The sequence below is a fragment of the Mesoplodon densirostris genome, chromosome 6, assembly GCF_025265405.1.
Source record: "Mesoplodon densirostris isolate mMesDen1 chromosome 6, mMesDen1 primary haplotype, whole genome shotgun sequence".
NCBI lineage: Eukaryota > Metazoa > Chordata > Mammalia > Artiodactyla > Ziphiidae > Mesoplodon > Mesoplodon densirostris.
This window is the reverse complement of record NC_082666.1, coordinates 9,321,697-9,336,552: the sequence shown is the minus strand read 5'-3', so window position 1 is coordinate 9,336,552 and position 14,856 is coordinate 9,321,697. Positions and strand designations below refer to the sequence as shown.

The 14,856-nt window shown below is 47.3% G+C and overlaps 1 protein-coding gene across 1 annotated transcript in view; it reads left to right on the top strand.

Annotated features, from left to right (window-relative positions):
* Nucleotides 1-14,856, top strand: part of MVB12B (multivesicular body subunit 12B) — a 194,288-nt gene that overhangs the window by 69,453 nt on the left and 109,979 nt on the right. Inside the window, 2 exon segments of the mRNA XM_060100447.1 lie at nt 7,027-7,156; nt 9,876-9,998. Of these exon segments, the coding sequence (XP_059956430.1) occupies nt 7,027-7,156; nt 9,876-9,998 (253 nt within the window).

Here is a 14,856-nt window from a genome sequence, read left to right as displayed (position 1 = left end):
CAGTTATTAAATAGAGCTGGAAACCTCTGGGTAGTTGAGCCTCCTCATTTTGATGTGCTATAACTTGTTTTATTTTAAATTACTTATGACCAATGTTAGGATATCCACAACAGTGATGCAGTAAATAAAAAACAAATACAGAGAATCCTTTCTTTATGACACATGATCCATTTATGAAACTCTGCATTTCACTTTTTGTCACACATACTTTATTTTTCCATAGTTAGCCCCATTTTGGACCTACTTTTATTTATTTATTTATTTTTTTGCTGTTTTCTTGCAAGCATTTCTTATGGACCAGACTTTCCATATTTACACAGACCCCCACATAGCTGTTATTTTAATGAAACAAGTGGATTCCATTGTGTAGCCTACTTTTCTTAATACTCTCCTCACTTTTGGACATTGGGCTACTTTTGTTTGTTACTGACGTGTATTAGCTAATAATTGTGATAGTTGGTATTTAGTATGTCTTTACTGTATGCTAAATGCTCTACATACCTGATCTCATTTAATCTTCAGAAGACCCCTGTTTGGAGATGGGTATTATTATACCCATTTCACATATGAGAAAAATGAGGCACAGTAACTACTTAGGGATTAAAGAGCTTATCCAAGGTTACACATCTAGAAGAGGGGGAATAACTAGATTACACACACAAGCGTGACTCCCCACACTTTTAACCATGGTGCCACTCTGTAAAAGCATGTGTTTAAGCAACTTTTACCAATAGATTTTATATATTTATGTATTGGAGCTTTGGGATAACAGCTTTCTTGAGGTATAATTCACATACCATACAATTTACCCATTTAAAGTTACAATCCAGTGGTTTTTAGTATATTCGCAGAGCTGTGCAACCCTTACCACAATCAATTTTAGAACATTTCATCACCCCAAAAGAAACTGTACCCGTTAGCAATCACTCTCCATTTCTCCCTAGTCCTCACCTCCCTACCCCGCTAGGCAACCACTAATCTACTTTCCGTATAGATTTGCCTATTCTGAACATTTCATATAAATGAAATTGTATAATCTGTAGTCTTTTGTGTCTGGCTTCTTTCACATAACATAATGTTGTCAAGGTAGGTTCATGTTGTAGCATGTCAGCACTTCATTCCTTTTTTTATTGCCAAGTAACATTCTATTATATGGATATACCATTTTGCTTATCCATTCAATTGATGGATATTTGGGTTGTTTCACTTAGGGTTATTATGAATAATGCTGCTTTGAACACTGATGCACAAACTTTTGTGTGACCGTATGTTTTCATTGCTCTTGGGTATATACCTAAGTGTGGAATTGCTAGGTCATATGGTAACTCTATATTTAACTTTTTGAGAAACTGCCAAACTGTTTCTCAAAGGAGCTATACCCTTTTACATTCCAGCCAGCAGTGTTTGAGGGTTCCAGTTTCTCCACATCTTCAACACTTGTTATTGTCATTCTTTTTAATTCTCACCATCTTAGTTGGTATGCAGTGGTCTCTCATTGTGGTTTTGATTTGTGTTTCCCTTATGGCTAATGATGTTGAACATTTTTTTATATGCTTATTAGCCATTTGTAATTTTCTCTGGAGAAATGGCTATTCTAATTCTTTGCCCATTTAAAATTGGGTTTTCTTTTTATGATTGAGTTGTAAAAATGTTTTAATATATTCTCGATGTGTCCTTTATCAGTTATATGATTTGCAAAAATTTTCTCCCATTCTGTGGGGTTTCATTTCACTTTTTTTTCTTTTTTTAAACTGAGGTATAGTTGATGTACAGTTATTCCATTTTCTTGATGCTGTCCTTCGAAACACAAAAGTTTTTTATTTTGGTGGAGTTCCGTTTATCTATTTTTTTTTTCATTTGTTGCTCATGCTGTTGGAATCATACCCAAGAAACCATTGCCAAATCCAAGGTCACCAAGATTTATGCCTGTGTTTTCTTCTAAGAGTTTTATAGTTTCAGCTCTTTCATTTATGTCTTTGATGCATTTTGAGTTAAAGTTTGTGAATGGTGCAAGATAGGGGTTCAGATTTATTCTTTTTTTAAAAATTTTTTTATTGAAGTATAGTTGATTTAAACAAATGTATCCTTTTGCATGTGAGTATCCAGTTGTTCCAGCACCATTTGTTGAAAAGACTGTTCTTTCCCCCGTTGAATTGTCTCAGCATCCTTGTTGAATACCAGTTGACTGTAAGCATGAAGGTTTGTTTCTGGTCTCCGAGTTCTCTTCCATTGATCTATATATGCCTTTCCTTATGCCAGAACCACACAGTCTTGGTTACTGGAGCTTTGTAGCAGGTGTTGAAACCAAGTGGTGTGAGTCCTCCAACTTTGTTCTTCTTTGTCAGGATGATTTTGGCTATTCTGGGTCCCTCAAATTTCCATGTGACTTCTAACATTAGTCCATTTCTGCAAAGAAGCCAGCTGGGATTTTGATAGGAATGGTGTTGAATCTGTAGATCAGTTTGAACATGTAGAGATTTTGAATGATTTCCTTGTGATACATTTACAAGTACTTGAGGCTGCTGGGTCGTACGTCCTCTACAGCCTGCTCCCGACCTTCCTCTACAGCAGAGGTCCCCAAGCTTTTCGGCACCAGGGACCTGTTTCGTGGAGGACAGTTTTTGTCGGGGGGAGGGGAGGATGGTTCAGGCGGCAATGCCAGCGATGGGCAGCGGCAGATGAAGCTTCGCTCGCCCGCCCGCCGCTCACCTCCTGCTGTGCGGCCCGGTTCCTAACAGGCTGAGGACCGGTGCCGGTCTGTGGCCCGGGAGTTCGGGACCCCTGCTCTGCAACGGACTTCTTACCTTCAAGCACCCCATGCTTTACCCAGACCGAGCCACTTACTGTGCTGTCTTCATGCTCCTTTCTTTTCGGACTCCATCTATTTGCATTGTTGTTTTCCCGGCCTGAATGCCCCTTTCCCTCAACTCTGAATATCCACACCCCGTGTCTTTCAAGGGTGAGCTCAAGACTGCGTGAAACAGCCTCTGATCCCTAGATGTGAGTCTGAAGCAAGCTCTCTCTCCTCTCCACAGTCAGCCACAATGGATGTGCGTCTACTGTAGGCACTGCAGGCTTTGGGATATAAAGATGAGCCTAGGAAAAGAACCCACAAGGAGCTCAGTCTAGCGGGTGGCTGTAATCAGTCGGAGGTCAGGGTCCCCATCTGCCTTCTTTACTGCTTTTCACCTGCCTGGCACAGCACACATGTGTTGAAGGGAGGGAGGAGAGTAAGCAAATGCCAGTAACAGTGGTGGGAAGCCAAAGGGGGAGTGGTCGATTCTGCTTCTGAGTTCCCATCTTTCTCTCTGTTAGGACAGACTGCACCAGGCATCATGGGAAGAACTTAGGCTTTGGAGTCAGACTCACCTAATATGGAGTCTGGCTCTGCCACTTACAAATGAGGGACCCTGGGCAAATGACTTCAGCCTCCTGGGCCTCAGTTTCCTCAAATGGGGGGGGATATTTACTGTTTTCTTCATGTCTTTGCTACTTACTTTCTTCGAGGGCAAGATCCGTGTTTAATTCATCTTTGAATCGCCTAAGGTACCTGCCGTACACAGTGCCTTGATCAGAGGATGGGCTCAATAAAGATAAGCTTTATTATCCTCTGTTGCCAAATTAACTTCCAGGAATACCAATTCATGTTGCCACTAATGATACCGGCTTGTACCTGTTTTCCACCGGCCTGCCAGCATAGGCTTTGCACTTTTTATTTAGTTTTACTATCTAATTTTATTTAATTTTCACTTATTATTTATTAGCAAAACAATATTTTCACAAGTGTTTGCTTGCTACTTTTGCTTATTCTTATGTGAATGGTCTCTTTAAGAACCAAAATTGCCTTGTAGACTTTTTGTATTAATTTCCTACTTTTCCCCTGTGTTTTTCTTAGTTTTAAAATTTGCATTGTCGTTCGTTTTTGACAACTAAGTGGCTTAAAATGTCTTTATATTGATATACTATAGAGCCAAGGGAGTTCTCATTCGGCATTTCCCTCTCAATTTGTTGAACCAGTTGAGCGAGGAGGCCCAGGGCTGAGTCCTGGTGTAGCTGCTGTGGGGCCCCAGTGATCCTGGGAAGTCCCCCCACCATGACTGGGGGTGCACTGATTGCTGCCCCATGGACATTCTGAGGTCGGGTCCTGGCACCTCCAACAAGTGTCTTATCACACAAGGAAGGGTGAGTTTAGGGTCGCCTATTCATTTAGGGTCCTGCGGTCATTCCTGGAGCCTTTACCCAGGGACAGGTGAGCTCAAGCTGACCAGATAAACCTGTGGTCAGCTCTGTGATGCTTGAGAGCATTTAGGGTCCTGATTTTATCAAATCAGCCAGAAAGATGAGACGCCTGTAATTAATTTAAAATACGGTTTGTTGCAATCTGTATAGCACTTAAAAACTGGAAGACTGTTCGTTTTAGTAAAGTGCTGTGTCCTTTCTCTGTGTTCATTAGCGTGACTGAACACATTTCTGTGGACTCTGTATGTTTGCTTAAAATCAGGCCTGTGTAAGCACGGGTAATTAGTGGCTCCATCTCTTACCCCGAGTTTGCTGTAGATGGAAGAATGGAGCAGAGAGCAGCTGGCAGAGCAAGTACATAAAATACCTGCATCTTAGTTTACTTGGAGGAAAGGTCTCTCCTCCTTCACACTCTCAAAGGCCTGATCTTATCAGCTCATAGTTTTTGAAGCTGCAGGGTTGCTGCGGACAGTTTACCCCCAGTTACCACCACTGCCTTCTTGGATACAATATTTGGGGTCTGGATTCAGTATCCAGTATTATTACTCATAGCTGGTAGATCTGGTCTAGCCCTCAGTTTCCTCACTAGGAAAAGAACCCACAAAGTTTCTGAGTTTCCTTCTGGTTCCCCCAAAATATCAGCACCTGATTCTAATCTCCCCTTGGCAAAAATCAAGACCAGCAGCAGGACTGCACTTCCCTCTTTATCCTGCTCCCTGATTTAAATGCACTTATTTCCTGCCACAGAACTGAAAGGTCTTGAAAATCAATGCCAAACACTGACACAAATTGTATGCCAGAGGCTTACTTACAATAATACGGTAAGGGGCTCCCCTGGTGGCGCAGTGGTTGAGGGTCCGCCTGCCGATGCAGGGGACACGGGTTCATGCCCCGGTCTGGGAAGATCCCACATGCCACGGAGCGGCTGGGCCCGTGAGCCATGGCCGCTGAGCCTGCGTGTCCGGAGCCTGTGCTCCGCAACGGGAGAGACCACAACAGTGAGAGGCCCACGTACCGCAAAAAAAAAAAAAAAAAAACAGTAAGAACATCCATGGCTGTTCTTTACTGAGCACTTACTGTGTGCCAGGCACTGGGCTAAGGGAAGCATATGTGTCATCACATTTCATCCACCCAGTGTCCCTATGGCCTCAAGTTTCATTAACTCCCTTTTACCGATAAGTTGAGTCACTTGCCTAAGATTATGGTGCTGGGTAATGGTGGAGTTGGAATTTCAACCCAGATCTATCCAACTCATGTACTGAATGGCTGCAATTGATTGAAAGTCACGTTTAAAAACCACAAATGAACAAACAAAAAACATGTGGGTGGTTGTTCACCTTTGGCAGTTGCTGGGGTACCAACTCATCACTCTTAAGACTTGCTAAATAAACGAATCCCATATTTATCTTTCCTCTCCTATAACAAAGCATGTTTCAGGGAGACCAGGTAGTTGAACAATAAGATGTTTTTTATATAGAAAAATTCCAGCTAATAAATGCAGAAGGAATGACAGAAAATCACTATGTTGACGACTTTAATGAGATTATGAATCTAGGCAACAGTCATCAGGGGATGAGAAAACCTCATGAGCATGGTTGTTGGGGACTTTATAACTGAGGTACCAACAGCAGTGGGACCTACCGAGGGTGGCCCAGCTGAGCTCCAGGCCACATGTGTGACACCGTCGGATGTACGTTGCATCACCTGTGATGTGCTCCTGCCTTATCGGAATCGAATCGAGCCTTTCACTCTGCCGGTTTACAGGAAGTACAGGGGGTGACCTGAGTTCTCCATCCTGTCAGTGCCCTGAAGATAAAGGGAAGGTGGAGAGGTTGCCACAGAACAAAAGAGGCCTAACAACCAAATGCAGTGCACAGACAGTGTTTGGGTCTTGGTCCAGACAAACCAGCAGTTAAATGACACTTTTGAGATGATGGAGAAAACGTGAGTGTAGACTCTTGGATGATATTAAGGAATCATTGTTCATTTTGTTCGGAATGATAACAGTCATGGTAAAAAAAATAATAATAATTAAAATAAAAAAGCCTGCCATGGATACCTACTGAGATACTGGTGGGTGACATGACGTGGTGTTGGGGAGTCATTCTAAATCTCCAGCAAAGCTGAAGGGGGTGGGGGAAGGAGATGAAACCAGGTCGCCCGTTGTTGACAGTGTTCAAACCGCATGATGGGAACATACGGATTCATCTTACTGTTCTCTCCGGTTGGGGGAATGTTTGAAAATTTCTGTAATAAAAAGTGAAAAAGGACTTCCCTGGTGTTCCAGCGGTTGAGACTCCGTGCTTCCAACTGCAGGGGGCCCGGGTTAGATCCCTGGTTCGGGGAACTAAGATCCTACATGCCGTGTAGTGTGGCCAAAAAGTAAAAATTTAAAATATAAATAAATAAAAATTTTTTTTTAAAGTGAAAAAGAAAAAAGACCATGTAGTGAAATGTGTTGACACTCAGGGTGTCCGTGTGTTTGTATCTGATGGCTGGAGCAGCGAGCAGGTTGTAGTCGTGGGTTTATTCCAGGATGCTCCTTGCAGGGGTGTGTGTGCCCTGTGGGCCCCTTCTCGGCAGGGGTTGTCGGGGGTCAGGCCCCAAATGCAGAGCAGGGTGACTGGGCCTGTCCACCGCAGCCCTGCGTCCAGCCCTTCTTTCGGGCGACTTGGATGGCTGGTCACTTCCACCGCCGGGAAGGGAACGTGACAGGAGACACGGTGTTGAAAATGGAGACGTGGGCACCTCTGGAAGACTCATCCCTTTTCTTGTCCTTTGCTTCAGAGGAAGTGGCTTTTAGGAAGAAGAGGCTGTGCATTAAGTTCATCCCACGGGATTCAACCGAAGCTGCCATTTGTGACATTCGGATCATGGGCCGGACCAAGCAGGCCCCTCCTCAGTACACGTTCATCGGGTAAGTCTCAACAACCCCAGTCTCATCTGTGCTGTCTGCCGGGAGTGCTCACGTCACCCCTGGGGACCGGGTCCTGAGACTTCTGTGTGACCCGTGGGCCCAGCCGTCTGCCTCTCATCAGCCTCTGGCCTTAGCTCTCCTTGCTGCCCTCCCTGCCTGGGAGGCCGCTGGTTCAGGACACCACGCTCCTGACCAGTATTCACAAGTTCTAGAATTCATTCGCCTTGGTCTTGATTGATCTCACTGGGGTCCCGTGCACCCTGAGCCCGTCGCTGCTACCAGGAAATTGTCAATCTCTGATTGACCAAGTCTGAGCTGAAAGTGGGGTCAGCTCCATTGGAACTCAGGCACTGGGAATGAGGGGTGGCTGCTCCCCGAATACGGAGGGAAGGTAGAGAGTCAGAAGAGGGATGAAGCGATGCTGGATGTCCAAAAAATAATAGATGTTCACCCATTATACTCAGTTAACTGAAACTCGGGTCTCTCAAATTAATAGTCTGGTTGAGGGTTTTCGGCCTCTTGGCCATGTGCCTCTACCTGGCCGGCTTTGCAATCTTCTTGCTTATCCCTGTGGGTCCCTACATCATGGATGTGTTCTCCTACTTGGCTTTTGAGGTCGGCCTCCTGGATCTTGCTCATTTGAGCCCAGACCCTCCTCTTTACTTGAAAAGCCATGGCCTTTCCTTGAAGGCTGCTCACGGACTGGGTGATAGAGAGAGAGAGATAGAGCTGCGGTGTTTGCTTGAAGCACGTGGGGAGCGGGTGTCACAGAAATAGAGGTTATTTTCATCTTGGTGCACGATAGCTTGTTTGGACTCTTCAGCTATGGAATCTGATTCTCTGTCTCAAGATTTTGTGGTCCTTAAGAAGGACTCAGGCTTCCCTGGTGGCTCAGTGGTTAAGAATCTGCCTGCCGATGCAGGGGACACAGGTTCAAGCCGTGGTCCAGGAAGATCCCACATGCCGTAGAGCAACTAAGCCCGTGCGCCACAACTACTGAACCTGCGCTCTAGCGCCTCCGAGCCACAACTGCTGAAGCCTGCGCGCCTAGAACCCGTGCTCTGCAACAAGAGAAGCCACTGCAGTGAGAAGCCCGTGCACAGCAACGAAGAGTAGCCCCCGCTTGCTGCAACTAGAGAAAGCCTGTGCGCAGCAACAAAGACCCAACGCAGCCATAAATTAATTAATTAATTAATTAATTAATTTTTTAAAAAAAGGACTCTATGATCATACCCTTTCTACACAAAAATCCTGTTTTGCAACATGGTTTAAAGTCATGGAAACAGGGTTATGGAAGTAGAAAATAGGTAAGAAAATAACCATACTTCAGGTATCTTAGAAACAGCCATTTACATACAAATAGTAGAAACCAACAATTTAACAATTACTGCATGTATTATGTATATTCAGTTGCTATGTGTATTCAGTTCTTCAAAATTACACACTATGCTACTTTAAAAGATTCAATTTTTAAACAATTCTAAAGAATAGATTCTTACCATATATGTCTTGGTAATCAAAACTAGAATCCTTTTTTTATATCATTTTGAAAAGATTGCTAAATAAAGTGTATTTTTGTTTCATCTTGGGGCAAAAATTCTTTTCCAGAGGAAGACAATTCCAGTGTTATTTTTAAGAAAAGAGAATTCAGTGTTCAGAGCTCTGTCACTTTTTCTTAAAAATGGGCACAGTTTCACAGGTTACTTTGCAAAGGTCTGGGGTTGTCAGACTGGGAACAGCTCCTCCAAGACCTGACTATGGCCTGATACCGAGAGGTGGCAAAATCAGTGCAGCTGATTGGAATCAACCATCTGATAAGACACGGCTGTGGTTCAGAATAGTGTGGTATACTGAGAGGCTACCAGAAGAATCCTCTGAACAAATCTGTTCTCATTTTTTGGAGGGATGATCTTCCTCTACATCCCAATGTGTAGTTCTGTGCGGCAGTGGAGCAGTTGGACATTGATGTGTCTAAAATAATCCTGTTACAGTTCCTGCGAGTATGCCTGTCTCATAAACGCTTGTGACCGTGGGGCATGGGGCCGGGCTGCAGGGGTGTGTGCAGATCAAGTAACAGGAACCCTGACGTGGCATCCGTCGGGCCCTGTTGTCACCACCCTTAGTTGTGGTGGTTCATGGGTCACGTGCCTCGGGCTCTGTGAAGATGTCTCTGAGACTGACCCTGAGAATGAGGCTGACTCCAGGTGACACCAGGCAGTGAGGAGCTTTATCCTGGAGGTGGGGGGCAGGGGGAGGGGCGGCGGCACGGCATGGAGCTGGGTGGGGCTAGTTCTCCCCATAGCTAAACACCAGGCACACGTGCCAGCCCGGTGCCCTATCTGTCTCGCCCTAACCACACAAAGAACTTGAAGCAGATGATCGCACAGATACCCACCGTGAAATGGCGGAATATAAAGAACTTTGCAGACCGAGAACCAAGGAAAATGATGATAGAATATAGTAGGAAGGCAGGCCCAGGGGCGGGGGAAGAAGATGGCCATGTCAGACGGGCCTGCTGAGTTGGGACAGTTGCCATCACGTTAGGCTTTGAACTGTGATGCCCAGAGCACAAAGGGAGGTGATGTTAATCCACGTTCATGGACGAGAATCGATTCCCTGGCGTCTGAGGCTATGATTCTCTTAGATGAGTTGGTTTGCTTTGTAGCTCAGGTAATTTTATGTTCAACGGTGCCATGAAGATTTCTCTTTTCTCCTAAAGGGAGTTGAACAGCATGGGGATCTGGTATCGAATGGGCAGGGTACCAAGAAATCATGACTCATCTCGACCCACTACGCCTTCCCAGTCATCAGCTGCTTCCACCCCAGCCCCCAACCTTCCCAGGTGAGGCCCTGTCAGTGGCATCTTGTTCTGTTATGCGTGTCACAGAGTCGCGTGGTCTTGGGTCCCACTGGGTAACATCTTAGAACCCCTCTACTTGGTATCTGCGGAAACATTGCAGAAGCGATATACCTTTAGAGGAGATTTTACAAAGCCGGTTAGAAGTCTTTGCATTACATGAACGTAAAAGCCATTCTGTAGTCTGTTGCACCTATTCTGCAGGCTTCTAAAATAGCAGAATATGCAACGTAAAATGGGCTTGTTATTCTAAAGAGCTCGTAGTCGCACACAGACGCATGACTTGTAGCCACGCTGCCGGAAGTGCTGGCCCTAAAAGGTGGAATTCCGTCTCTGCCTTGGCCAGCAACTCTCTCAACTCCAGGAGGGTTGGTAAGTAATTTTGTTCATTTCTGTATTGTTCCTGTTCCCAAAGAGAGACAAACTAAGAGATAGGTACTTTGGGTAGGAGAGAATAGTGAGAAGTTTGTCAGGGGCTGTTTACAAAGAAACTTGAGTGAGCAAACTGGTCTCTGCACCTGATTTCCGTTGGAGCAGAGGCAGTAATGGTCTCAACACTCTGTCCGATCAAAAACCTCTGCATCTGGGCCTCCCTGGTGGCGCAAGTGGTTGAGAGTCCGCCTGCCGATGCAGGGGATACGGGTTCGTGCCCCGGTCTGGGAGGATCCCATATGCCGCGGAGCGGCTGGGCCCGTGAGCCATGGCCGCTGAGCCTGCGCGTCCGGAGCCTGCGCGTCCGGAGCCTGTGCTCCGCAACGGGGGAGGCCACAACAGTGAGAGGCCCGCATACCGCAAAAAAAAAAAAAAAAAAAAAAAAAAAAAAACCTCTGCATCATTAGCAGTAGATTATTTGAGGACAGGGAACAAACAGCAATGACAGACTAAGCTTGAGAAAGGAATTACAAAAGTAAATAAAACCAGTACGAAGTGGTGAGGTGGTGCCACTTGGAGCTGGACGTAACATAGATGAGGACGGATCTCAGAGCTTCCGCGTGGGCAGTTCGAGGTGAGCAAAATCGACCAGGAACAGGACAAAACCACTACTGGGTGCTTCCCCCTCCCCACGCCCCACGGTCCACACCCTGCCCCCGGGAGTCAGGGAAGAGGGTGGTATAGGCGGTCCCTTGCGCCCTGTTCCTCTGCTGGGCTTCCCGCTGCCTCGGACGAACGCACAGTCGTGAGCCGGCAGCTCGGGGCCTGTCCTTCGGGGTGTCCTCCAGAAGGCAGTCTGGCCTTTCTCACTCTCGACAGTTTCACAAACCAAGAGCGGTACTTAATCATATCTACCACTGCCATCGCCTGAAACTTGAGGAGTGTTGACAGTTTTCAGTTTCACTTTGGTGTGAAGAGATATGACTAGCTGATGAGCTCCTCAGAGTTGCGTGTCTTTGGTTTAGGAGTACGAGGCGCGCACAGCTCAGTTCAGCACTTTGGAGTTCCTTTCTCACTGCCCAGGGCACCGTCGAGGCTGCGGTTCCCGTCACGTGTGCTCAGGGTCAGCTCAGGCCCATCACCTTGGAGAGGTTCCAGCTGCTTCCTGTTGACATTATATGGTCTGGAAGGGCCTAGAAATAGGCACCACCTCAGGGCAGGTTTTAACTTTCTGAGATATAAAGGAAGAGCTCTGATTCTCCAGTTAAGACAGGAAGAGCGATCTCCCCAGAAGCTAGCCGGCCAGCGTGGGCGCACGGGCTCTAGGAACTGAAGCCAGGGGACCCGAGAACACAGGCCACAGAGAGCCACGCAGAACTGGAGATAGTGCGTGGGAACAAGCCTTGTGAGGCTTATGTATTTTATAACCTCTTGTTGTACAGTTTATGGTTTACAGTGGCTGCAAGGAAATTGGATCAGTTTTGTTTTACTTGCCAAATAAAGCAAATGTCAAAATAGTCAATATAGGGCTTCCCTGGTGGCGTAGTGGTTGAGAGTCCGCCTGCCGATGCAGGGGACGCGGGTTCGTGCCCCGGTCCAGGGAGATCCCACATGCCGCAGAGCGGCTGGGCCCGTGAGCCATGGCCGCTGAGCCTGCGCGTCCGGAGCCTGTGCTCCGCAACGGGAGAGGCCACAGCAGTGCGAGGCCCACGTACCGCAAAAAAAAAAAAAAAAAAAAAAAGTCAATATAAAATGTATTCTAATTTGACTGAGTTAAGTCAGGCAGTATGCAGTAGGATAATTGAATGTTAAATTAATGCTTCTCAGGTGTACAGTGGCCTGTACACCTACATGAGCCCCCTAAATCATCAGGGTTTTTCCTATGTTCTTCAGTTTTCATATTGTTCTCCTATTGTGCATCTTTGACAAGAAATGAAATACTGATTTTTCAATTTTTCCACTGAAGATTTATGAAATGATGAGTATGTTATTCCGTGTGGCTTCAGATCCCTGTAATCTGTCCAGCAGAGGAACCTAACAGCTTTCTCTCTGGTGGTGAGCTGTGGATGAGGCTTTTGTTTCTGCCGGGGGTCTGCAGTGGGCGTGTAGGATGGAGGCCTCCAGGTCTGTTCCCAGGACTAGTCTTCTCTCTCTTGTCCCCACGCCTCAAACTTTGAACCAATAGCCTCTTTTCCCCTTCCTGTTTTGTGCTTCTGTGCCTTTGCTCATGTGGACACCTGTGCATCAGGTGTGTCTCCCATCCCCTACCTCAGATGTCAGCGCAAATGCCGCCTCTCCCAGTAGGCCTTCCCTGAGTGTCCTGTGCCTGTGCCAGGCTCTCCCCTCAGAGCGCTTCTCAGCCATTATACCTTCACTCATGTTGTAAACTCCTTAAAGGCAGGGACTGTGTCTAGTGCCTTTTATTTCCCAGAGCTCAGCCCAGGTGCAGGCATATATTCAGTTTTGCAACAAATGCTTCTCCAACAGCCTCAGACCCTGGGCTGTAGCCTCTCCACTCCCACCCGCAGACAGCTCCTGAGTCCCTGAAGACTCCTCAGGTTTTTCTGATTATGAGAGGAATACAAGCTTGTAGAAAACTGACGGAGTATAGAAAATAATGAAAAAAACGAATTCCATCTCCAGTAAGCAAAGGCTCATAACCTTTGGCTATATTTCCTTCAAGTCATTTTTCTGTGTACTTTTTACATAGGTGATATCATGTCATAAAATAGCAAGTTTGTTTTTGCTGCTTCTTTCTCCTGTACTATTAAACTACAAGCATGTAAGAAATACCTCAGCTGTGGCCTTTGTGTGGACACAGGGATCAAGTTGCAAAGCCCAGGCTGGAGAGAGAGTGCGGGGATGCAGCGCCCTCTACTGACCAGATTTGAAGGAGCCTAGAGGATAGGCAGGCTGGTTCCCCCGCGGGCAGCGGGCCGTTTTCCCAGCCAATCCCCGGGGGAAGGAAGGGAGTCAGGGAGGGCCAGTAGCCGAACTTGTTGCCTTCTTGAGCCGGAGCTTCTGTTTGAAAAGCTAAAAACGTGTTCGCTGCCTACATTTCTTTCGTTGTCACTCGTATATCAAAGAATTTCCTGTCATTTTTTGGAGGGCTGTCATCCCCAGCTTATGTCAGACAAAAGGGGCAGCTGGTGGAGTTTCTGTTGATGGGTCATCACCTGGGGCCCTCGTGGTCCTGGCAGAGCCGCCTTCCCTTTCCAGAGGCCAGTACTGCCCCTCAGAACGAGCACCTCCTGCCTGTTTCCTCCCTGTTACTGCAGAGAATGCTAGTCGAGGGGCCAGATGTGGCGTTGTCCTTTCAGGATGGGCAGTCCCCTTGGCTGTATCCGGTGAATGGGACACAGTGGTCGAAGTCCACAGCCAAAGGCAGGATGAGATGTGTTGGCAGAGCTTCTCTTCCTCACCCAGCGAGTCTTCATCACACACACACACGTCTCTGCACTCATTTCTTGACAGTTTTTCCCACGTGAGGAAGGGCATGACACTTTTTCCGGGGACCTGGAGCCTCCGTTTTCTCCCTGGGCCTCAGCGCTGCCCCGTCCTCTGCCGTCTGCTTCACACACATTGATCAGCAGGGTGGGCCTGGCCTTGGACATCGGGCGTGATCCCACGTCCCCACCTCTCTCCCGGGCTGGCCTCAGCTTTGCAAGTCTGCCTGGTGTGTGTGAGCAAATGTCGGGGTCCCTGGATTTGGGCTTTTCCGATTGCTTCTTTGCTGCTGCTGTGGGGCACGTGCAGACAGAGGAAGCACCTTCCCCCTTCAGCCAGAGCAGCCCCGCTCCTCTCCCACACACCAGCTCTCACATATGATTCTGCGGAGAAAAGAAGGTTCAGCTTCTGCTGGAACCGAGGTCCGGAAAAGCTCGGGGAGGCAGGCAGACTCGCAGTTGATGGAGCACCAGTAGCCCCAGCGTGTGGCTGAGTGAACAGCTCTGTGCCTTCCCACGAGGGGCCCTGGTGAGCTGCTGCCCCCCGGCTTGCTGAACAGCAGAACCCGTGACTTGATAAAGACGTCAGAGGCACGCATATCAAATGTGCAGATGACACAGGGTCATTAGGGAGAGCCGATGTGCTGAGTGACAGAATCAATACTCCGCATCTCCCCTACAGCCAGAACACCCTGCCGCTACCGGGGGGTGAAAGGTGATGGGCGAAAATGGACAGGGCCCCCCAAGGTTCAAAAAGTCAGCGGCTCGGGCACCAAATTGAGGAGATGTGGCCTAGCAGCGGTCCATGTGAAGTAGCCAGGCTGGGCCCGAGCTTGGGTACCTCGAGTGCAGCCTGGCGTGCACAGTGGGGCACGCCCCCGACCCGGTGTCCTGCGCCCTGTCAGGACATCAGGAGTGTTGCGTCCACTGCCATGCACCACCTTGTCAGAGTTACCCAACTTGAGCATTAAGCTTGAGTGTGAGGAATCTCTGAGTTTTGATCTGAGTCAAGGCAAGGCAGCTGG